This window comes from Cyprinus carpio, chromosome A13, assembly GCF_018340385.1.
Source record: "Cyprinus carpio isolate SPL01 chromosome A13, ASM1834038v1, whole genome shotgun sequence".
In the NCBI taxonomy this organism is placed as follows: Eukaryota; Metazoa; Chordata; class Actinopteri; order Cypriniformes; family Cyprinidae; genus Cyprinus; species Cyprinus carpio.
Genome location: NC_056584.1, coordinates 20,831,390 through 20,856,019, shown reverse-complemented (window position 1 = coordinate 20,856,019; position 24,630 = coordinate 20,831,390). Strand labels below are relative to the sequence as shown.

General features: G+C 36.2%; 4 protein-coding genes across 8 annotated transcripts; 2 read left to right on the top strand and 2 right to left on the bottom strand.

Moving 5' to 3' along the window:
- The first annotated feature begins 891 nt into the window (after window positions 1-891).
- Window positions 892-2,539, top strand: LOC109078094 (cyclin-dependent kinase inhibitor 3-like). The gene is made up of 4 exons (XM_042769314.1): window positions 892-1,167; window positions 1,780-1,811; window positions 1,923-2,026; window positions 2,118-2,539. Exons 1-4 carry the CDS (start codon window positions 950-952, stop codon window positions 2,205-2,207), a joined length of 444 nt encoding a protein of 147 aa, XP_042625248.1. The 5' UTR covers window positions 892-949; the 3' UTR covers window positions 2,208-2,539.
- A 931-nt stretch (window positions 2,540-3,470) lies between these two features.
- LOC109078083 (protein cornichon homolog 1-like) lies at window positions 3,471-8,742 on the bottom strand. The gene is made up of 5 exons (XM_019093401.2): window positions 8,587-8,742; window positions 7,250-7,318; window positions 5,002-5,114; window positions 4,719-4,862; window positions 3,471-4,594 (listed from the first exon to the last, which is right to left on the bottom strand). Exons 1-5 carry the CDS (start codon window positions 8,665-8,667, stop codon window positions 4,567-4,569), a joined length of 435 nt encoding a protein of 144 aa, XP_018948946.1. The 5' UTR covers window positions 8,668-8,742; the 3' UTR covers window positions 3,471-4,566.
- On the top strand, window positions 5,015-23,552 carry LOC109078072 (galectin-3-like). Of its 5 annotated transcripts, none has more exons than XM_042769309.1 (6): window positions 5,015-5,137; window positions 16,788-16,805; window positions 17,644-18,312; window positions 21,397-21,485; window positions 21,560-21,716; window positions 22,817-23,552. In XM_042769309.1, exons 1-6 carry the CDS (start codon window positions 5,135-5,137, stop codon window positions 22,970-22,972), a joined length of 1,092 nt encoding a protein of 363 aa, XP_042625243.1. In that variant the 5' UTR covers window positions 5,015-5,134; the 3' UTR covers window positions 22,973-23,552. The 5 variants fall into 5 exon arrangements, with proteins under 5 accessions (XP_042625243.1, XP_042625247.1, XP_042625246.1 ...); XM_042769311.1 differs by lacking the exon at window positions 5,015-5,137 and adding an exon at window positions 14,818-15,025; XM_042769310.1 differs by lacking the exon at window positions 5,015-5,137 and adding an exon at window positions 16,301-16,515.
- On the bottom strand, window positions 11,641-15,482 carry LOC109078084 (glia maturation factor beta-like). Its single transcript, XM_019093402.2, has 7 exons — window positions 15,335-15,482; window positions 13,975-14,071; window positions 13,829-13,878; window positions 13,666-13,715; window positions 13,480-13,562; window positions 13,305-13,378; window positions 11,641-13,190 (listed from the first exon to the last, which is right to left on the bottom strand). The coding sequence occupies exons 1-7, from the start codon at window positions 15,437-15,439 to the stop codon at window positions 13,119-13,121; spliced, it is 531 nt and encodes a 176-aa protein (XP_018948947.2). The 5' UTR covers window positions 15,440-15,482; the 3' UTR covers window positions 11,641-13,118.
- Window positions 23,553-24,630: the final 1,078 nt, after the last annotated feature.

Genomic DNA, 24,630 nt, shown 5'->3' with positions numbered 1-24,630 from the left:
CCAAAGCCATCAGAACAAGCTGCTGTTTGGATCTCAGTTTCACATTTCAGCTCTCATATGTCAGTGTCCGGGTTGATTAATGATCTTGGTGTCATTACACTTGTGTGTATTGTAGACTTGCATTTTTTTAACATATAAAGCCTATAAAAATGTTGCTGCAATGTTAGTTGTGTTAATAATAATAATAAAAAAAACTTTAAGAAAAATAATGATTGTATTTTACAGTACAATTGTAAAATTACAATACTAATACTAATTTAAACCAAACTAAAAACACTAGATCATGAGCTAGTTGGGTATAAATGAACACAGAGCTGCGGTTCACTTTGAATAATCGCACTAAGCCATAACATGATGTCGCTTTTATTTCAGTTAATCATGCAGCCCTAATTTCTGCTCATTTCAGGATGCAGATATAAAGAAATCAGAAAAAACCTGCAGAAAGATGTTTGTGAGTCTGTCTGTCACACACACATACAGTACTGGTCTAAACCAGTGGTTCTTGACTGATTGGTTACAGGTCTGTTCTGATCGGTTTGTGAAGGAGCAAGGTAAAATCAGTGCTAAATTCATAAATAAAGTTTTTGATCATGAATAATTAGGATAGCAAGCTAAATAGTCTTTTTAACTTTTAAAGGTGACGCCAGAACACATTTACTAATCAAAATCTGTGGTATTTAGGCACAAATTCTTTAGATACAAACATTGAGAAGTTCTTTCATTTGAAGCAAGAAGCTGTTTTATTTGGATGTCGCAATAAGAAAGAAAAGACCATAATTATTTCCATTTCATTTTGACCTATATGAGTTTATTTGCATGAGTATGGTTTGTTTTATTGTTATATTGTTGTTTGTTAAAGGATATTTTTGTTTTCCTGAATACATTAAATTTGACTGTTTTGGATCTCCGCTTGATGTCCTGACTGTGATTTATCTTGTGTGTAGCTGAGATGTGTGATCAGGGTGTGGAGGACGTGTTTGTGTTCTGTACCAGAGGAGAGCTGGTGCGCTACAGGGTGCCCTGTCTGCTAGAGGTTTATTCTCAGAATGGACTCAGAGTGCACCACCTCCCCTTCCCGGACGGGGGCGCTCCAGAGCTTCCTCAATGCTGCTGCATTCTGGAAGAACTGCAGCACTGCCTGCAGAATCAACGCAAGACTGTCATACAGTAAGAAGCACTCTCTCTTACTCCATTCAGAGATATTCTTCCATCAGTGATTTTTTTTAATATTTATTCTTATTTTATATTTTTATTTCTATATATATATATATATATATATATATATATATATATATATATATATATATATATATATATATATATATAAATCAAACCTTTTAGTTTTAATTGACCTTTATTTTAAATGTATTTAAAATATAATATTAATTTATTTAAAAGTATTATTGTTTACAAGACATTTTCATCAAGGATGCATTGAAAAAAAAAATTATGACAGAAACCTCTTGTAATATTATAATATTTTAAATAAACAATAAATGCAACTGTTTTCAACATTCATAATAATGATACATTTTCCCGAGCTCCAGATCAGCCTATTAAAATGATTTATGAAGGATCATGTGCTGAAAATTCAATTTTGCTATCACTATTAATTGCTATTACTATAAATTAATTTATTATTGTTATTAATAAATGATGTATATTAAAATAAGAATCACATTTCACAATATTACTGATTTTACTACTTTACTGCAGCCTTGGTGAGAATAAGAGACTTAATTTAAAAGCATTTAACTGTGTGCTTTTATTCCCCCACAGTTGCTATGGAGGCCTGGGATGCTCAGGGTTAAGTAAGTATCAAATGCTTAAACAGGGTGCAATGTCACTATTAGTCCTGTGTGTGTGATTAGTCCTGTCCTGTGTGTGTGATTAGGAGTTTAACTTATGGTTCATTGTCACAGTTGCTGCATGTTTGCTGCTGCAGCTCTCTGTCTCCATAACACCCGGTGCTGCTCTAGAGATCCTGAGGGAGCTGAGAGGAGGCGGAGCCATTCAGACCATCAAGGTAAGAGGCAACATCCAAAAACCTTAATGCTTCACATTCCCTAACCGTAAAGCTAAGCTGTTAATAATGCTTTCTCATTTATCTCTTATAGCAATACAACTTCCTTCATGAGTTTCGTGAGAAGTTTGAAGCATATCAAGAAACCAAAGAGTGGCTTTCAGAGAGATCAGTGTCTCGATAATCAACCTGACATCCAGATGATGTAAAAGCAGAAAAAAAGACAAATTACATTAATAGAAGTTTTTGCACTAAAGATTTTCTCTACTTTATGAATGCATTTGTTTCTTTTCTGATGGCACTTTATAAAATTCTGTATTTTTATGTCTATCTTAAAAGTTAATATATAACTTTATTTTTGCAATTAAATGGGTCTTGTTCAGTAAGTGAGTCCTAAAGGTGCAGTAAGTGATTTCTGAGAACCACTGTTGGAAATTATCAACACCCAAACAAACAATTTTGATCTGTGTGTGTGCTGAACCAAATTGTGTTTGAACATAGTCCTGGCTGTGTAAATAAGGGAAAAAACAAAGTGGATTGAACCGATCAGATAACACATAACACTTGTAGCTAATCAGCAATTGGGGTGTTTACACTCATTATGGGGAGGAGCAAGCGGGAGGTTTGACTAGACTGTAGAAGAGATGGCGGAGACATTTATTTACCTAGAACAATATTCAGAGGAATATCATTGGAAAAAGAAAGCTTTCAATCAGGCAGACTGTCAGGTGCTGGAGAGACGTTGAGTCGAAAACGGACACCGGTGACCGAGGTTGCTTTGTTTAGTTTCCATATGTGAGTAACATTGGTTTTTGTGTCTGGGAAACCATATGTTGCATATGTGAGTGAAGTAATTTGGATGGTGGGGTGGATAAGTAATTATGCAGCTGTTTGCAATAATTCCTGGCAATTCTTTCTTATCAAAGTGGTTATTAGCAAGGAAATCTGTTGCATCAATTACCTGTTAAGTTAACCAAACCTTTAATTTAAACAAAGCAACACTAATTGTTATACAATCAAAACAATTCAAATGCTGTCACACTACTGATATTTCATATATTTCATGTTTTCCACATGGGTGTACTTTTCGATAAACTATTACTAATATAGCTTTGTGCAAAACAGTATCAATGTTGTATAATATTTTTGGAATTTAAGAGATTAAATTTTATCATTGGGATTTTTTTTATTTTTTTTACTGAAAATGTATGCAGTTCATGTTTTCAGTGTTTAAAGTTAAAATGACAAACAAACTGAAAAACTGCTATAAGTATTATGTCACAAAATTATTCATAAGACAATCATCATAAAAAAAAGAGAACTATTGTCCTATTCTTTTAGTTTAAACAAAACCCATTTTTAACCATGAACACTTTATACAAATGGAAAAAAAAAAACTGAAGTTCACACAGAATGCCATGATAAAACAGGCTATGAGCATTTGTCATGATTTGTCTATGGTGGGCTTTATTGGGATCTTTAAAACAATATTACAAGCCAAAAAGAAAAAAAAAATCTTTTTACTACAGCTCTTGCAAGACTTTATTACATTCAAACACACATCAAGCTGGATTCATACACACAGGGGAAAACAGCAAACAGAAAAATAAAAATCTAAATAACTGGGAAAATCTAAAATAATCTATTATTCTGAATATCACCTTGGTGGTCCAGCTTGGTGATTATGAACAAAAATTATTCAACAGTGTCCACATTCATTTCTATCTCACAAAAACATAACGGAAGTAAAACTAAATCAGAAAACAATTACACTTAGAAATACAAAATGCACACAAAAATAAATTTAAAAAGGTTACATGGAGTATTTCCAGGGTATGAGCGAAGTAAAGCCTTCAACACACTGAAAGCATCAGTTCTCATTTGCTACCAACAAGACAGTAAACAGTGGTTTTGACACTTGAAATGGAGCATTCATCTGATAAGAACCATCAACATGAAGCAGACCACCAGCATGAGTTCAAATTCATGGACTTACAAGATCATGAACCACCAAAGCAGCACAAGACTCTGAATGACAAATTAAAGAACTGACTGAGCTACGAGGAAGGCAGTAATATATAGAAGATAAAATAAGTCTGTAAAAATGCTACAATCAAGATCTTTATTTTGTCCTACAGTTTGAAAACACAAGAGTAAAATCTTTGCACATATCCATCAGTGGTATAGTGTTGAAGCCCTTGTGCCTCTGCTTTGGACATGATCTGGTCAATGTAAACTCATCTCATCTACTAATGCTCTCAGTGTGTGAAGTGCTTTGGCATTGGTGCGGCATATGTGTGTAAGTCTAGTCTAGTTGTACTGAAGAGTTGGTAATCGTTCATTTTTGCATGTGTAGTTCTGGAGTTGTGCAGGCTGCTTGATTCCTGGATCGTTCTTTGCCAATGAGAAGTAAATAAAGTCAATGTCCATTTGAAACAGCCGAGCAGAACTGAGAGAGATGGCAGAGTCCAAATTCCGCTCCATTTGGGTTTTAAAATCAGCATCTCAAACGCTTCCATATATGCTTTCCAGCTCTATCCAGTTTAAGAGCTCACCAGAACATAAATCATCCTATAATATAAACACCAGAGAAAAATATAAGCTATCAGGTTTCTTACTGACCCAAAACTTTTGAATATTAGTGGATATAAAATTAAAATATAAATACATATTATTTTTTAAAAACTCTACATACCCGTAAAGATAGTAGAAGAATGAGAGGAGGTAGAATGCAAGTTTGCACCAGCCCTCCTTCTGACAGTATGCCAGAATATCTGCATTCATTATTGTAGTGGGGTCATACAATCCAGGTCCACTCATCACAGGGCGGCTCATATACCTGCACACAAACAAACACTTGACGCTGCACTTTGAGCATGACACTAATCATTTATTAACTTTAGAGAAACTAACTTGACACATCTGCTGAGGTTTGATATGTTCTCTGTGATTCATTTAGGGCTGAGAGCCTCACCCACCTCCAGATGTGATAGGCCAGCAGGGGTATGTTGAGTCCAAGCGTCAGCCATTCTGTGGCGCACAGGAACATTACGCAGAAGAACACATGGATGAGGTACTCCGGCAAGACGAGCTGAGGAAGCCAAATAATACATGGTCAGTGAACAACACATTTACACCGATTCATCTCAGAGACTAGAGTTCTACTGCGTCTGAAGCCTTCATCCCAAGTCTAGCTAATCAGGTGTAAGATTCATTCATATTACCCACATCCCATGAGCTTCTAGTACTTACTGATCTGCATCTAAATCTCTCGAAACCTCAAAAGAGCAGGATCTGCTGAGAATACAACGTAAATAAATTTGTTCATCTGTAAAAATTTAGAAATTTAGTATTACATCACTTGCTTACAAAAGAGACCTTCTGCAGTAATGGGTGCCATCAGAATGAGAGTACAACAGCTGATAAAATCATCACAATAATCCACAAGTAATGGATTTATTACAAACATACAGCTTTTTTGACATTAATTATAGGACTGGAGTCATGTGAATTACTAGTAGTTAATTGTGATGTTTGAACTCTCAATCTGACGGCAGCCATTCACTACAATGGATCCGTTGGTGAGCGAGTGATGCAATGCTAAATTTCTCCAAATAAGCTCTGATGAAGTGACAAAGGTGTCTAAATGATGTATGGCCACAGACAAGTACAGTTTCAGCAAATTTCAAACACATGGCCTAAGGACCTTTGATCCATTTAAGAATTTAAGACATCAAGTTCAAAATTCAAACCAACCAGAGACCCTCTCTCCTGCCAATGATCTCTGCTCAATAACCTCCGAAACAGACCATCTATCATATCCTAAAGCGGTTTAATTTTGTCAAAAGCATACTGTACCCCATCTGCTTTAGATTCAATTAAATATAGAGTGCCCTTATTAAATATAGTTTCTTTTATTAGGCAAATAGAACATCTGGCCATTAGCAAATTTCTGCAAAAAACAGATGAGTCGACACTAACTACACCCCCAGCCCACAGACAAAGATATGGGAACAGAGGCAGGATTGTGTTTTTTCACAGGGACAATGCCAGGCAGAATGAGAACAGCAGCCATGCTGACGGAGGGAGCAGCTACGAGGACCCCAAGCTGCCCCTGCCATGCCTGATCATAACCAGTAAATGTAGACAACACATGAAGCCCATGCAAAAAGAGAGAAAGTGTGTGTATTCTGCTTTTGCCCAACACAAACACATTGTAAAAAAAATTATTCAAACTGTCAATGGTGATTATGAAGAACATAAATATGTAAAATGGCCTCAAAATTCATCAAGCATTTACTCAGATAGTGATCGGACACCAGAAATACCCCTTTCTAAAGGATACTACTGCTAAACTCTAACTTTATGTGCACCAAAGATGCTCAATACACCGCTCTTTTTTCCCGTTCATCACTCAAGTGCACTTGAAATAATGACTACTTCTGCATGATCTTAATGGTGCAATTGTTTTACAGCGGAGCCAATTTTAGAAATACACTATCTAGGCGAGACGTCATAAATGGAGTTAGCCGCTCTGGGTAAAGAGCAAACGGAGGGGAGGACAGAACGGCACATGCATGTTCTGAGCATTTGCAAGTCTTTTCAGTTAACACTTTTCCCTGTAAACCGCTGTCTTTCCTACACTCAAATAAACACCTGTGCAGATGACATCTGAGCCTGTGCCCAGACCCACAGTAACGGACTCAACCAGCCAAACATGAGCAAAATGAGAGCAACCCTGAAGGAGCGATCTGGGTTATGTTCATTCGGCAGATGTGATGGCGTTTCTAACAAAGACAACCTTTGATTTCAAGCTGTCTAGTTGGCGTAATCCAGGTCCTGTCCCTCTGCTTGGCTTGTTTGTACATTTGTGAGGTGTTAGTTAACTGAAAAGACATTTGTAAACACTCCGCTCGTGCACACAGAGAGACTGTTACTGGTCTTAAACTGAATTCTGGTACCAACCTTCAGAGCAAGCCTGACCCTTTTAATTTTTTTCACCCTGTCAACTGTCTTTGAGCCAATCAGAGAAAAAAGGTAAAAAGCAAATATTAAGAAAATAAGACACAAAATGCAAATCAGAAAAATCGAACCAAAGTAGTGTTAGTGTTGGAAAGCAACATTCACTGCAGATGATTTCATCGATTAGCAGAACAGTGTTGAGGTAGAAGAGAAGAAACAGGAGTGCATGCATCATACGCCATCTCTCCAAAATCTCTCACTTACCGGGTTTAACGTGTTACATTGGTCTATAGGATTCTTATAGTCAGTCTTCAGCTCATCAAAAGCAATTATCTAAAAAACAGGGGGGGCAAAAGCAGGGTACATGATCCAGGGGTAAATATGCAATCACTTCTCACATCATCATATGTCAGGAATATGTTATTCTTTGAAAAACACCACTTTTTCATTTTTTTTTTAAACATTCAGAAATATTTTTGTGCTGAATGAATGAATTAAATTTATTTTCATTTATAAACAGACATTATAAAACGCTAACAAAGATGAATTGCAAACATGAAAGCTTGAGGAGCTTCATATTTTATGAGTTTTGCGTAAATTTAAACTGCTTTAATAGTAAGTAAACTCAAGTGTTAAATCTTTTTGACTCATCCTAAATTCAGAACATATGCAGTGTATTATCCATTATGCCTGAATCATTTAGATTATAATTATTTACTCATGAATTATATAATTTTTATAATAATTATTATATTATAGTCATAAAGCTAGTAATCATAAATACTAAAAATCTAATTTATTACCAAAAGTAATATTATTATATGAAATATAAACATTTACCCCTTTTATCTTGGGAAAAATAAGGACGGAAATCAATATTCCTGTCACTGTAGTGACATTTGTCTGCATTTGAATGCATCTGGCATTTTAGGCAGAAATGTGATGCTGGTTATAAAAGTGTTATCTCTGAAACTGGTTAATAGCACCAGGCAGCAATGAATCAGCCTTAAGATATCTGAACAGTGGTGCTATTCTGTTCGCAAATAACTCAAAATGTGATTCCTAATTTCAACAACAACAACCAAAAAAACATAACAGTTCTGTCTAAATCTAACATTTAAAGGGCCTAATAATACAGACAGGACCAGTGACTCCAGACTGAGAGGTTCATGTATAAAAGATTTCACTGCGTCGGGTTTTTGTTGTTTATTAGCGTCTGCTTTATGTTGTTGATTTTAGTAGCAGTCCTGATTTATCACTGATCTGTAAACACATGCACGAGAGCTAAACGGGAGCGCGCGCGCCCCATCCGCTCGTGGTCACCACTAACAGATATGACAAATTGATAAACATAGCATGCATTAAATGTGGCTAACTCTGTAGAGAATACGGTTAAATACATGAAAGGCCCCTTATTGTTTAACGGAAGAATAGCGGTGTTGATGATGACGATGATAATAAATGTCACCAGCTTTCGCTCGTGCCATTCATTCGAGGTTTGTCTCGCTCTCTGCTTTGTGTCTAACTAATGCCACTATCCGCCAATTATCTGTTAGCTCAAAGTCTCACCAGTTCGGTCGGAGTTTAATCAAAATACTTACATGCCAAATAGCGAAGAAGATAAGCGCCGCCGTCAGCAGTAGCGCCAGCATATAACAAAAGGCCGCGAATGTGAACGCCATCTTTCGCTCGTGTACAATTATCCAGACCGAGGACTGCTGTGACGTTCAGACAGCTGTACGTCACGTGACTGGAAAAGTCACATGGATACCCGAAAAAACGCGAGATCATGATGGGAAGCCCTTAGTATAGAAAAAGTGTTTGGAATGAAATTTGGAACTAAAACTCTTGGAAACGCGGACTGATAATTCCAACTGGAAAGCCCGGAAAAGATCACCCGAAAGCATCAAATTATAGACCAATTTCTTTAACATCTAAATTATGCAAATTGATGGAGAGAATTATAATTAGCAGATTAAATTATGTAGTAGAAAAGAAAAACCTAATATGTTCATATCAGAGTGGCTTTAGAAAAGAGCGTAATAAAATGCATTTAATAAAATGTCTAGAATCTGAAATTAGAAAGGAGGTGTTAGAAGGTGTGTTCTTTGATGTGGAAAAAAGCCTACGATATGCTGTGGAAAGAGGGACTTTTAGTTAGGCTAAATTAGACAAAATGGGAATAAAAGAAAAATGTACAATTGTATTATGGATTAAGGAAGTGTGCGCAGCCCAGTTTTATTTAATATAATGATAAATGACATATTTTCAATGATTGGACAAGGAATTGGTAAATCTTTATATGTGGATGATGGTGCTTTTTGGAAAAGGAGAAGAAATGTAGTATTTGTGGAAAGTAGAATGCAGAAAGCAGTTAATGAAGTGGAAAAATGGGTAAATAAGTGGAATTTTAGACTGTCAGTAGAAAAAAACTAAAGTGATATGTTTCTCAAAAAAGAAGAAATCACAGCATAGCATATAATATTCAAATATATACGGATGGGTAAAAAAAATCCAGATTCTGGGTGTACAGCAGCAGCTATATATATTCCCTATTTTAAATATAGCACTGTTAAGAGGTTATCTAATGATGTGTCTGTATTCACAGCAGAAATTATGGCAATTCTAATGGCTTTGCAGTGGGTGGAAGAAATTAATCCTATAAGTGTAGCAGTTTGTTCAGATTCATATTTAGTATTAAACAGTTTAAATAGTGGGAAATCAGCATCTAGACAGGCTATACTTTATGAAATTTTACAGAATTTATATAGAATAAATCAAACAGAAGTTTTTATGGATACCCATCTAGGTGTAGAAGGACATGAGAAAAGAAGAGATTGACTTAGAAATTCCTTTAAGTAAAACAGAAGTAAAGGGTATTATTAAAACAGCAGTTGGGAAATATGTGGCAAGATGTATGGAATAAAGAGTCAAAAGGGAGACACCTATTTAGCATTCAATATAAAGTGGGGATTGAAAGAAAGGTATATGGAAACAGAAGAGAAGATACTGTTATAACCAAGATCCGTATAGGACACTCTAACCATATTTATTCATTGTATATAACAGGAAAAAGTGAGTCAGATTGGTGCAATTACTGTGGAATTACAGAAACAGTTGAACATGTGCTCTTACACTTTGAGGCATATAACAGACCAGAAAAAGCAGCTTGTTGAAAAACTTAGTGGTTTGGATGTTGATTACATTTACTCGACATATGATCATAGATGGAATGGTGCATCCCAAAACTCGACATATGATAATCTTAAATATTTGAGAGAAATAGATTTGATTAGAAGATTTATATATATATATATAGTATGTAAAATTTTCATTCATCGAGGCCTCACACTCCACCCCAGTAGGTTTCGGAAATGCACCTTAAGCTGGTTTGCCAATCGCCATTAAACACAATAGAAGAAGAAATTTGGAACCCCTTTTTCCATGGAACACAAAAGGACAGTTTTTGAAGAATGTTCATGCAGCTCTATTCCTAAACTAAAAATACCATTAAAATAGTGCATATAAACATATTACTATATTCCAAGTTTTCTGAAGCCATATGATAGCCTTTGTGTGAGGAACAGACCAAGATGTTGGCTAATATTCACTAATAATATTTCTCTCTGCCAAAGCTCAAAAAATTTATTGATTTATATCTAACTGAAATTTTATTGATTATATCTAACTGAAAAAAAAAATTATGATAAACAGATTTGTGCTCCTGTGGCTCAGTGGTAGAGCATTGTATTAGCAGCACAAAAGGTTGTGGGTTCAGTTCCCAGGGAACACACCTACTGGTAAAAAACTGTATATCCTGAATGCACTGTAAGTCGCTTTGGATAAAAGTGTCTGCTAAATGCATATATGTATGTAAATATATGTTGTGTGAAGCAAGTTGAATCTGCTTGAATATGGAAATATACAATTGCTGAGCCAGAGATCTTCTTGTATTTCTCTTTATTTTTCCTGTAAACTGATGTGTTAAGTCTTTTTGGCCCATCCCAAGTTAAGTAACTATGCAACATATTACCAACCATGCCTGAATCAAATTTAGGTAATCACTGTTTAGTGAAATCATGAAATATTCAAAAATAATTTAACTAATCTTAGGAACATACAGAAAAAAGGTGATCCTGCTGAATCTAACCGCTGTGACTGACATCATAGAAATCTTTTAAAAACCTTTATCTTTTAGTAATAAGTTGCAGATGTCTGCCCAACCTAATGCACTAATGCATTACTAATGCAAACCCAAGGTAATAATTAATAAGGTAATAATGAGCATGGCTAAATCACCTTGTCTGTTTGTTATGAAATTACATTTGCTCTCTTAGCAGACCCAAGTAAGCAGAATATGTAGAATGGAGAAAATCCTTTACTAAATCTTCATTTAACTCTTAACTAATCAAATAATTAATTATTCACTCCCACCAGTAAACTTTGCTAAAACGAGTAAGATAGCCATATTTAACATGTTAACGTTCAGTGTAATTATATTTTGTATCAGACATTATTTCACCCTTTGCTTACAGTATAAATGACTAAAAAAATCTACCATGACATGAACGTACATGATGCACAGTACAATTAAGAAGTTTAAAAATAAACAAAGATGTGAATATCAATCAAAAACACTCCAGTTAAGCACATGGTCAAATTTTCAAAGGAAAAAACCTTCTATTTAATTATTCGAAACGGCAGACAAATGTAATTGAGACAGATATTGAAAGGATAACCATTTTTCTTGAGTTATAAATGATCAGGAAAAGCATCTTCAGTCATTAAAAATTAAATGTTAAACATATACACAGTTCACTACTGTACGGGACGTTTCATTTGATGCCCACATCATATAAACCACCCAAGTGAGCAATCAGTGTTTAATAGGAAATGGCACTAATCACAGGTGTTACGGGTTCTACAGATGTACAGAGATGAGCCTGACCCACATTAGAGCTCACAAATTCAGAAAAACTTGAGATCTGCAGAGGTATTACTTATCAAAACCATAATAACATCACTTCCTTAAACTATTCATATTATTCTGTTAAGCTTTGAACATTTAAGAAATTTCCAGTGTTTACATTTTGCCAATAGAAAGATTGTTTTTGGGTTTTTTATGGAAATAGCGATGCTTTGCATAAACTTTAGAATAGTGACATCAGCTTTATTCCAGCGTTTAGTTGGACTATGAGAAAAGAGTCATTTAGAATATCTAACATAGGGATTAATTACGAGATGATTGCCTGTGGCATAATAACACCATAGCACATCTCTGCCGCTGTACATCTAAACCTGCACATTTCCAAAAAGGTAGGAAAGGTCTGTGATTAAGGACGTCTGGGTGACAAATACTATATCATCTCCCAAAAACACTAAATCAAGAAAAATTAGTCCCAGAACTTTCACCCAATTGTCCAGATTCTTGATCTTTAGTGGAGATTTGTTTATCAGGCTGAGCGCAGATTTAAAAAGGCAAAAAAGAATGAATTTATGACACTCAAGACAACAGGCCAGAAACCGTAACCAAACGCTTTCTCCCAAAAATATCAGTAAGACTTCTGACCTCTTCACCTACTATGACAGTTCAACAGACATCAAAACAAAACAATTAAGGTTTGGTCAAATTACAGGTAGAAAATGCATTACAAAAGAAGAAAAGTATGGCCCTTTACATGAAGACTTGTGTGATTTTACACCAAAACTGGTAAAACATACCACATGATAGAGTTCTAAAATGTTTAAATCTGTTGCCGTGTCATCTATCATGAAGGACAGCTGACATAAGATTGCCTAAAATTGCAACATGTCACCCAACTATCATGGCAGTAAGACTGGACTTTGCAGGCCAGTACATACGTTACTGCTCAGGGATGAGAACGGAATGGTTCTAAAAATCCAAGGAATAGTTCAGAGTATTTGTGGAATTTGCTTTCACATTTTCTTTTCTTTGCACCTCAAATTTCTGTCATCTTAAACTGGTACAGGCGGGTTTAGAGTTTGGGCAGAAGCATTCAAACATACACAAACAAGACAGTATCAGATGGACTATGGTATTCTCTCCGTTTGGAGGTGATGGTCCCATCTCGGTCACTCTTTAAACACGAGGATTATCTTGTTCGGGCCACTCTTAGCGGAAGAAGCCCAGTTTCTCTCTGAGCCACTCCTCTGTCAGGTCTTCGGTGTTCCTGATCTCAAACACCTGAGAGGAAGCAGATCCAAACAAATTTAAAAAGACATTCACACTACACTGTTTTAAAATAAACAACAACAACGTCACTTATGTGTAAGGTTAGGTGTGTTAGTTAGAACTCACCTTGGTCAGTTCAACCGTCTGTACCAGTTTGTTTTTGCTGCCAGCGTACATCATCTGCTGCTCAGGTTTGCATCCTGGAAAATTGGGTTTCGTTTTAGAGACTTGGAGAAATAGCACTGCTTTATTTAACTTAAGTTTGTGCATGTTGACTATTGAATGTGTGTATTTTCTTTACCAACGGGGCTGGAGAAGATAAAACACAGAGGGTAGGACACCCTCCCATCATCGTGCTGGTACTTATAGCTGTAGACTAAAAATGTGTCAGAGGTTAAGGAATCCAATGATTGTTCAATGTTGAATAGACACATTTTTTTGTGTTTACAGCACAGCACAGAGTGAGTTTTGTTTTAGTGAAGGATATCTAGGCTGTCTTTCTGGTAGCTCATTTTTCAGGTCTTCAGGAGAAATATCCTACAAGGAGAAATCAAACCTTGGTTTATGTCAATGAACTGCTCATGTATTAGTCCTACTAGAAAGATTTTACATATTCATCTGATAACAGTGATCTTGTGTATGTAATTTACCTCATGCTCCTCCTCCAGAATCACCAGCTGTTTGTCTTTATCAATCTTCACTGTAACCAGAGGACAAAAACAGCAATATTACCATTCAATCCTCACAGAATATGAGAAAGTGTGAGCATTTATGGAACAATTTCAGATCGACTCACTGATGATGGCGGCATTAGTAGTCTCCTTCCTGAAGCGGAAATCCCGCAACTTTTTCACCAGGTCTTCATCCACCTCACACACAACTAAAGACTCACTCTGCATGCACACACACACACATACATTATTGTTATTACAATTTTTTTTTACTTTGTCAGTTTGCTTAGTTAATTGTGTCCAAACTTTTGATTAGTAGTAGTTCATACATAATTCATAAAGCCAAATAACCTGAGAAATTTCCAATTAATCTCTCTGATTATGAGCTATAGCGACACACTCAGGGTTGAAAGTTTGTCAATTTAAAGTATATTTAAATCAGAGTTTCTCAACAGGGGCCAGGTTGTGGGTTTTACAATGTTTTGGGAGCTAATATGTCTAATAATTTTAATTAAAATGTTTAAAAAATATATATTAAACTGACATATTTTCGAGTTTGTTTATTTTTAGTAGTACCAGAGGTATATTAGCTTAGATAGAAGGGCCATCAAATATTGTCCTGGACAAAGGGGGCAGTGAAATCAAAAATGTTGAGAGTAACAAGTAACCAACGGAGTGAATGCAGTGAGCGTGGAAACTACTAAGTATGTCTTCTGATTGTGAAATTCTGTTAACAAACTTTAAATCACAACAGCTTAGATGCAGCCATCTCAACAATAAAACACTTGTCTACTCTGGCATAACATCACAAGGAATAGGAGTCCACAAAAGGCATGCACCGTCCATGACAACAACCTGTGTAGGTCATCACACTGATGTCATCAGGAGAACGTTCACGTTCCAACTGGTGATGTGGCGGACAAAGTGGACAAACGTGTTTTGACGTGCATTGCTGGTGGAATGCAAAGAATCCGCGTTTATTTCATTACATTGTCATTTCTGCTCTGATTTAGTTACAATGTTTGATCGTGACTTGACGTGCCATTCAAAGCAAAGGAGCCGCGCCGTCTCTTTGTCGCTCAGCAGATTTCCCTTGAAATACTGAGGTGTGAGCACGTCTGCAACAGGAAATGAGAATCCCCAGGAGCCGCCGGAATTCCATCATATCGCAGTTATGTAAGGCGAGCCTATCTCATGAAAATTCAAAACAGAGTTTTGGGGTATATTTAACGCCAGACGTGCCTGTATTTTGGTAAACTTTATGAAGTCGGTGTAACGCAAGAGAGGGTTTGACATGCAGCTCATCACAAAGCACTGGGTGGAACTGCAACAGGGCTCAGAAAAACACCCTTCTATCATACACACATCACAGACCATTGAGGCGCACGGTGTTATTTGTAAATGCCTCCGTATTATTATTCATCCTAGGAAGAGAAGGCCGCCATTAAAATGTTTTTATTAATCCAAGGCAGTTTTTGTACTCACCATTTTCACAGACAGCACGAGCTCAGCAGTGCAGAGTTCTACCGTGCCGCGTCTCGTGACGCTCGTTCGACCAATCACAGCGCTGGAATGCGCCAGGATTTGCATAAATGGCTGTACTAGGATCAGTTTACTTCACCCATAGAAGGACGAGCTCTATCTGATCCCAGAACAGAAACATTTAGGCATGAACTGATGCTCATGGAAAGAACTATCGGATGCAGGCTTCTCTCTGCTCCCTACTATACGGGCAAATCAGAGGATTTAGACAGATAGCCAGCTATTCGTTCAAAATAAGCATATGAAATGCACGCAGATGTATCCCAAGTGAATGCATTCAATGCCTTAAAATATTACCATTATTAAAGTAATATAAAGGAATTTTTAATGAACGACAGACTTTGACGTTTAAAATAGAAATAATAACATTCAGAATGTATTAAAAAGCACATTTCAGGAATACAGAACATAAAGTCCCATTCCTCAGTCTTTTTTATTTGGTAATGATATATGCATTGAATATATATATTATATATATATATATATATATATATATATATATATATATATATATATATATATATATATATATATATATGCATTGCTGTATATATATATATATATAGAGAGAGAGAGAGAGAGAGAGAGATATTAATTGATGGGAAATATAAACTTATCAGTAACTACAAACAAACATTTGTTCCGAGAAAAAAAAAATCAACATTTTGTCAGCCTTCACTTCAACATTCACCATTTGTTGGAAAAACTTCACCTTCTCAGGCTCTATTCGTGGAGAGTGGCATTGTTTTATTTTAAGCGTCCAAGGGTCGAAAACAGCCCCCTACGTCACAGTGACCCCTGCGCGTGCGCAGATGAGCCGACCCATCCCTCTGAGAACACGCCCATCGGGGAGCGTGCGCGTGCATAGCACTCATATCTGATCTGTAAACACAGTAGATTGTTCTGCGCCTTTAACTAAAGTGGTTAATGTGTCATCCATAGTACTTGGTGCTCACAATGTTTTCAAACACGCCGTTGAAAACCCTGAATGTTCCAGTTATCACCTCACTTCCTGCACAGAGTTTAGTAATTCAGGTTTTCGGATCTTTTCGGGCGACGGGACCTGGTGCTGTTTAAAAACCCTGTTTAGAAATCTTCGGACCGCAGGCCCTGATACAGTCGAGGTGCTGATGGCCACAAAACTGCTTACATTTCACTCAAACGCGCATGTATAGCCCTACACAGATTGTTCTATGTGTAGTTGAAATCCCTGATTTAATCTTACATTTAAAGTAGAATTTAAATATTTGCGAGATTATGTTTGATACAGTGACGTTACGCTCTATTAATGGCGTCTGTGTAATTAGTTGTGTACATGTTCTTGAGTTATGACAGAGGTTGATTTGTTTACAGTGAGTTGCATGTCATTAATTGTCACTGTTTGTATCTTTTTTAGGCCATGGCAGACTTTTCGGTAAGTGTTTTAACTGTTTTATAAATAATCTTTTTCAATAGTTCACTTTTATCGGTTTGGGCTGTATTTTCTCCCGTGTTAGTAAAGAAACTTTGTGTTATTTTTTCTATGCTACCAGCAGTAGAGGTTTTATGTACACGTAGACTCAGTTATTTACATTTCTCGACAGTTTAATTGACATAATATCTTTATTCAGCACACACATTCAATAAATCAAGGAAAAATAGTATAGATATACTAGAATATCTAGTGTGTAATATACAGTGAGACCACTAGTGAAAAGTTTCTGTTGTGCATTCTTTTATAACTTAATTATGGAATTAATCTATTTTTATTAAAATGTATAAATAGACATGTATTACTATTTATTATAATTAAATATAATTTATTTAAATTATTAGCATAAGAGAAGTGTAAGTGAAAACAAAACATATTTAATGAATAATATTTGTATTTGGTTTTCCCCTTCTTTGATTTGATGACAGCAGCACTGACCAAAGAGCATCTTCTACTTTTGTGGAAGCAAAAATGTCTAATCTTCTGCTAAAAGAAATTCAGATGTCACACATTTACTTATTTAATTTAGCTGGTAGTTACTAGACGCATTGCGGAATATTACAAATGATTAATTTGACATCATAATGTTATTATTTTTGTAAAGTAATTTTCTTTACTTTTACATGTTTAATTTTGTTTTTTAATCTCATATTTTCGATCTGGTCTCAGACTTTTTTCGACCCCACTGTTTGCCCTGGTTAGTCTTTGTGACTTTGTCTCTCTGATAACTCTCAGCTAGTGTTTTATTTGCTGTGATATTTCCTGCATTTTCTTTCTGTAGCTTGCTGATGCAATCCCAGATGATGTTTCTAGTGCAGCATCGAAAACTAAGCACAGCAGTCCATCAGCTCCTGGAAATGGGGCTCCACCACCCACTAATCCTGGCTGGCCTGGTGCGGCCCCTGGTGGCCCTCATTTCCCATCCTCAGGAGGCCCTGCCCAACCAACAGCACCTGGCTTCCCTCAGACTGGGCCGTCTGCCCCAGGTTCCTTTCCAACAGGCCCAGGAGCTCCAGGCCAGTTTCCTGGAGCCCCTGCTGCCCCAGGTGGATACCCTCCAGGACCGGGTGTACCTGGACAGTTCCCCTCCAACCCTGGAGCTCCCGGACAGTTCCCCTCGATGCCAGGTCAGTTCCCACCAGGTGGGGCACCCATGCCATACCCCGTTCCTGGACAGTTCCCCTCCCCACCTGGGGCTCCACAGGGCCCATATCCAAATGTGCCTTTCCCACCTGGTCCATCTGGGCCTGGCATGTACAGCCCAGGAGGCCCTGGTGCCTTTCCACCAGATGGAGGCCCAGGATATGGAGGAGGAATGTTTCCCCCAGTTCCACCAGGTTCCTGGGGTACACCCGGAGGGGGCTTCCCTCCTCAACCTGGCCCTCCAGGAGGCTTCGGTCCAGGGCCTATGGGACCATACGGAGGACCTGCAGCTCCAGGTGGAATGCTGGTGAGCAATTATGACTGTTTGAATGGGTCTATAAAGAGATTTTGCAAGTGTGAGTCTGCATGTAAGTGTATGTTATGGGTTGGTTTGGTGATGGCTCTGCTTTAATCTGCTGGAGTTTGTTTTTTATCAGAGTGTTGGTGACAGAAACGTTGCTTTCAGGGTTGAAGGGTTGGCTCTTGAGTTCTGGGATGCTCCTACTCTGGTCTCATTCTGCTGGATCATATTAAACGTGCAGATCTAAAACTCAAGCATATCTTATGTAGATCTCAAAAGCTCCTGTTCTTGTTTTTCAGCCACCATATAGACCACCCTATTTTTGAGCACAATGAACAGCTCATCCAATCGCAGGAGGAGGACAGCACCACAGCCATCACAAAGTCCCCAATTAACATCCAATCAGAGCTCAGAGTTCTGGAACCTGAGCACATAGCTCATACTGATATATTAGAATATCACCTTTGCAAACAAATATACATATTTAATGTAGCTGGGCTACTACATTTCTGGGAATTTACTTCAATTAAGATTATTATACTTTCAAATGTTCATTGTTTTAATAATGTTATTGCTTGAAAATGAAGAAAAATAAATAATGCACTTTGTGTTTATACAACAAACAGATAAAATCCATATTATTGTAATTAAAGGATTTTTATGGGCTCAAATTATTTTTGGTCAACATCAGCTTTTGTCGGAAATTGTTGATAATACATACTGTATGTTCTTCATTGATCTTTGGGGCAGAGAGGAGTATAAGAACTTAAACCTAAGACATTGAATTTAAGAAATCTGATACATTTTAATTTGTATTCCATGATCATATAAAAACCTTTTAATAATTACACTACTGTTCAACATTTTGGGGGTGGTAAGATTTAATGTTTTTAAAAGCCTCTTAGGTTCACCAAGGCTGCATTTATTTGTTCAAAAATACAGTAAAACAGTATGTTGTGAAATATTATTACAGTTTAACATCATTGTTTCTGTTTTAATATACTTCATAGTGTAATTTATTCCTGTGATAGCAAAACTGAATTTTTAGCAGTCATTACTAGCCTTCAGTGTCACAATGTTCTTTCAGAAATCATTCTAATACGCTGATTTGATGCTCAAGAAACTTTTCTTATTGTTATCAGTGTTCAAAACAGTTATATTTTTGTGAAACCTGTTTAAAAGAACAGCATTTATTTGAAATGGAAATTTTTGTAACCTTGTAAATTTATTTGCTGTAACTTTTGATCAGTTTAATGCATCCTTGTTGAATAAACATATTTCTTTCAAAAACCTTACTGATCCCAAACTTATGAACGATAGTGTATATGAATATTCATGATATACAAAGGCATCTTGAATTTTAGTATTTTATAGGTGTGTTTGTATGTTTTAGTCATACAAGTCAGTGGGTGGGGTTCGGAGTCAGGGATTGGCAGTTCATGAGATTTGTCAGTGTTGCCATAGTAAAGTTGTTTATAAACTAAAATAGTTTTCTTGCGGTTTGTCATGTGATCTGTGACATGGCATTAGCTGGATTAACAGGAGAAAAGGCATGTGTGTTTGGGTCTTCTCTGTTTAGCATACTTAGGCTTCCATGGCGATTGGTAACTAGCTTCTCTTAGAATATTTGTTTAATTACAGCTGGAAAATATTCCTTTGAATTTAACAGTCCTGTTTAAATGTCAGGGAGGGCTTCATGTTATTTTATACACTATGGAAGAGCCAGAGATGGAATTTTATGATGGAGAATGGAAGAAACCAAAAGACATAATGGGAAAATGTATGAACAGATGATGAAGCCTGTCAAGTCTCTAAACTTCATGTGTAAGCTCTCAGGGTAATAAGGCTGATCTAACATCGACATAGTGATATTGTGCTTTATACTTTATAATCATTTTAATTAAAAGCTTGGGGTCAGTAAAAATGAATTTTATTTAGCAAAGATCTATTAAACTGATTGAACCTGACAGTAAAAACATTAAATGTTGCAAAAGGATTTCTGTTTCAAATAAATGCTGTTCATTTGAACTTTCTATTCATTGTAGAATCCTGTATCACAGGATCCACAAATATATTAAGCAGCACAACCATTTTCAACACCGATGATAACAAGAAATGCTTCTTGAGCACCAAATCTTGTTTCTTGAGCAAGACTGGAGTAATGATGCTGTAAATTCAGCTTAGCCATCACTGATAAAGATTACATTTTAAAATATTAAAATAGAAAACAGTTAAAGTGTATTAATGCGTCACGATATACTGTTTTTACTGTATTTTGATCAAATAAATGCTACAATGTTTGAGCATAAGTTTTCATTGTTCAAAACCATTTAAAAAAATCTTACTGATCCCAAACTTTTGAACGGTAGTGCAATTGTAAAGGATTTTGGGATATAGAGTTCATGTTAGGACAGTTTGTCAGGTGGAGCTGGTTGACTTGAAAGTTTTTTAGGTGTATATGTTTATTTTTGGTCTTTTATTTCTATATTGGTTAATGGTGCATATTTGAAATCTTTGTTTTTTTTTTAACTAGTACCAGTTAATACTATTAAACATGACTGATATTTATGGAAGCCTGTTTCCGCCACTCAATAAAAAATAAAAAAAGGTAATTGCGACTTTTTATCTCACAATGAGGAAAAAACTCAGAATTGTGACTTAAATTCTGACTTTATAACTCGCAATTCTGAGAGATAAAGTCAGAGATAAAAAGTCGCAATTCTGAGTTTTTTTCTAGCAAATTCCGGGTTTATATCTCGCAATTCTGCCTTTCTTTTTTCTCACTATTGTGAGTTCATATCTCGCAATTCTATAAAGTCAGAATTGCGAGATATAAACTTGAAATTCCAAGAAAAAAAGTCAGAATTGTGAGATAAAAAGTTGCAATTACCTTGTTTTATTTTTTTTATTTAGTGGTGGAAACGGGCTTCCATACATATATATAAAGTTATTGGAATTATGACATTTTTTTTAATATTGTACATCACACATACAATAACAAGGATCAAGAACAGGTTCTGGAGCTCCATTTTTACATATGTTTTTACTGATAAGGAACTCAAATAACTTGTGTGTATGTGTGTGTTTTAGCCATTGCCGTATGATCTTCCGCTGCATGCAGGGATAATGCCCCGTCTCCTGATTACGATAGTGGGAGAGCCAGTACCAGGAGGAAACAGGTAATAAAAACACCAACAAAATATGGCATTACTTCTGTGTGTCCAAAGCAAACTCTCACATCTCTTTTTTTCAGATTCCATGTAGATTTTGTGAGGGGGCATGATGTGGTTTTCCATTTCAACCCTCGTTTCCATGAGAACACCATCGTACGGAACACACAGTTTGGGGGCTGCTGGGGTCCTGAGGAGAGGGAGGGAGGCTTTCCCTTCATGCAGGGCAGACAGTTTGAGGTACAGCCTTCTGATTTACCCATAGAGAAGGAACTTAAAGGAATAGTTTATTCAAAAATGAAAATTCCGCCATCATTTACTCAACCTTAAGTTATTGCAAACCTGTATGAATTAATTTCTTTCTTTTGCTGAACACAAAAGAAGATAATTTGGTATGTGGGTAACTAAGCAGTTTCTGGTACTCACTGACTTCATACTATTTGAACAAACTAGAATAGGTCATCAAAAAATTTAAATTTACTGAAAATGTAGCCACCCTTGGGCAATCCGAGATGCAGATGAGTTTATTTCTTCATCGGAACAGATTTGATGAAATTTAGTATTACATTACTTGCTCGCCAATGGATCCTCTGCAGTGAATTTTAATTTTCAGAAATTGTTTGCAGTGAGGTGATAAAACATCCCAATAATGTATAAGTAACCCACATGACTCGAGTCTGTCAATGTATGTTTTGTGAAATGAAAAGCTCCTTATTTGTACTAAAGAAATCCATTATTAAACAGATGCTTCTGGTTAAAATACAAGTCCTCTATGATCTATCCATAATATTGCTTTCTCCAGTGAAAAAGTTGTTACTTCTGCATTGGAAGAGAAACATGCATTGTTGCTTGATCTGTGTGAATATGCACAGATCAAGCATTGTTCTAAACAAACATGTTGGTTGATTTTGATGTAAGAGGAGAACAGGACATGGACTTTTTCACTGGAGGAAGTGTTGTTATGGATTGTGGGCCCAATATTTTTTTAGAACAAAGTTAGAACATCTTAATGATGCATATGCTTCTTACAAACACACAGGTTTTCACTTCACATGATGTTAATTGATGGACTGGAGTTGTGTGAATTACTTATGGTTTTTTGGGAAGTTTCAGCTGTTTGAACTCTCATTCTGTGACCCTTTCACTGCAGAGGATCCATTGGTGAGCAAGTGATGTAAAATGCTAAGTTTCTCCTAATCTGTTCCTATGAAGAAACAAACTTATTTATATCACGGATGGAGAGTAAATTTTCAGCAAATTCTTCAGTTTTTGGGTGAACTATTCCTTTAAGCCATATTGGGTTTCATTTGAGGTTTCATATAATGTATTTGTGTGTACAGCTGAAGATCCTGGTGGAGACAGACGGGTTTAAAGTGGCCGTGGATGGCATGCATCTGCTGGAGTTTGAGCACAGAACAGGCGGGATGGAGGATGTCACTCGCCTGCACATAGAGGGAGACCTCATTCTGTTCAGTGCAGCCCCCAGCATGATCTAAAACCCACGGGCATAGGAGCGATTTGACAATGCTGAGGTGACATATTAAGTCATTGGTTCTTGAAAAGTATAGATTATCTCCAAAAAAGTGTGCAGAACAGAAAGTTATAATGATATATTTGTTATCTGCCTCTGCAGATTAGTCAAACTCAAACACATGATCTAAACAAATGAAATGCAGATGTAGAGAAAGATCCGGCCCCTCTGAGAGGTCACCAGGATACTGATATCACTGATATGTCTAAAGTACTATAACGTTCTGTTTTTCCTGTCAAAATGCATTTTGCTAGTTACTCTTTAGCATGTAAAACAAATTTTGTAAAAACACCTATTGTATGAGCTTCAGTATTAGGTACAATACCAAGGCCCATGAGGGGTCATAAACTCTAATTCAGGAAACTACAGACCAGAGCTGTGACACTGTGCTGAATCACATCAGCTCTGAATGGCTGACAATTATTTTATTTAGTATGGATATTGGAAAATTTTCATTATTTTCAATAAAACCATATTGATGACACGATTGTGATAATGGAGATAAGCAAACAATTATGTCCGAATAAATGCTGTGCTACCCCAAATGAAATGTGCTTGGTCATATTGTATTCTGCATGTTGACCTGAGATAAGAGGAAGCCATGTAACATAAAAAATTACACGCTTCATATGTAAACACAAGCTTTGCTGTGCACTATAAGTATGCATTTCACTGGTCATGAAAATGTGCCTAAGTTTAATTAGACAAGTGTAAGTATTGGGACAAACTGCCATGTCAAAAAAAAATTGCCTTTGTCCCATACTGTTTGCATCTGTGTGTAAGAATTAGCTTTGTTACAATTGTTCCAATTCAATATCAGCACTACACTCTTGGGTTCAAACATTTAAAAATGCAACCTGGGGACCATGATGCTCTTTCATGTTTTTGACAGCTAACAAACTCCCAATACAAAATCAAAACATAATAATATAAATAAAAATATACAATAACATGTTCTGATATTATAGACAAAATATGAACAATTTCTGGACACATTTGTAATAAAAATTTGAAAAATAATAATATTATTTTTTTTTGTTGTTGATCGTCAGATTCGTGAATCAATCTGATATTATAGACAAAATATGAACAATTTCTGGACACAATTTTTTTTTTTTTTTTTATTTTTCGACAGCATTTGACTAGTTAACAGGGTCTGCCGAAAGTACTTAATAATAGCTGAATAGCACAAATCTTCCAAATAAAACCTACTGGAAATGTGTATTACTAAGTACATGGACAATGTATACTGTAGTCGTCCTGGCAGTAATAACAGGAGCAGGTTTCATGGCTTACAAACACCTTCACGTGCACCCCCGGGTGTCCCGGGGCCCATTCTAACCCATTACATGATTACCTTAGTGGATGTAATATGAGGAGCAGGTTTCATGGCTTACAAACACCGATTCCGGGGCCCATTCTAACCCATTACATGATTAATTTCTTTCAGCCAAGAGATAAAAAATATTTAAATGTTTAATGTGCTATGTCCTTTGTGTGCTATAAAAATTACAATAAACATTGTTAATAATTCTAATTTAAACCACACACACACACACACAATAAGCATCAAAATATGCCAACATATGCCTTTTAATTTCATTTTAAATGTCATGGAGTAAT

Excerpts from the sequence above, each read along its gene's own strand:
- LOC109078094 (XM_042769314.1), top strand. The coding sequence starts at position 950 with ATGTGTGATCAGGGTGTGGAGGACGTGTTTGTGTTCTGTACCAGAGGA. Across the intron at positions 1,812-1,922 it reads CCTGGGATGCTCAGGGTTAA|TTGCTGCATGTTTGCTGCTG; the intron begins GTAAGTATCAAA and ends TCATTGTCACAG. Across the intron at positions 2,027-2,117 it reads GAGCCATTCAGACCATCAAG|CAATACAACTTCCTTCATGA; the intron begins GTAAGAGGCAAC and ends TATCTCTTATAG.
- LOC109078084 (XM_019093402.2), bottom strand. The coding sequence starts at position 15,439 with ATGCAAATCCTGGCGCATTCCAGCGCTGTGATTGGTCGAACGAGCGTC. Across the intron at positions 13,879-13,974 it reads TACTAATGCCGCCATCATCA|TGAAGATTGATAAAGACAAA; the intron begins GTGAGTCGATCT and ends CTCTGGTTACAG. Across the intron at positions 13,563-13,665 it reads CTACCAGAAAGACAGCCTAG|ATTTTTAGTCTACAGCTATA; the intron begins ATATCCTTCACT and ends AACCTCTGACAC.
- LOC109078072 (XM_042769309.1), top strand. Across the intron at positions 21,486-21,559 it reads CCAGTACCAGGAGGAAACAG|ATTCCATGTAGATTTTGTGA; the intron begins GTAATAAAAACA and ends TCTTTTTTTCAG. Across the intron at positions 21,717-22,816 it reads TGCAGGGCAGACAGTTTGAG|CTGAAGATCCTGGTGGAGAC; the intron begins GTACAGCCTTCT and ends TTGTGTGTACAG.
- LOC109078083 (XM_019093401.2), bottom strand. The coding sequence starts at position 8,667 with ATGGCGTTCACATTCGCGGCCTTTTGTTATATGCTGGCGCTACTGCTG. Across the intron at positions 5,115-7,249 it reads AATGTAACACGTTAAACCCG|CTCGTCTTGCCGGAGTACCT; the intron begins GTAAGTGAGAGA and ends TGGCTTCCTCAG. Across the intron at positions 4,863-5,001 it reads CTGGCCTATCACATCTGGAG|GTATATGAGCCGCCCTGTGA; the intron begins GTGGGTGAGGCT and ends GTTTGTGTGCAG.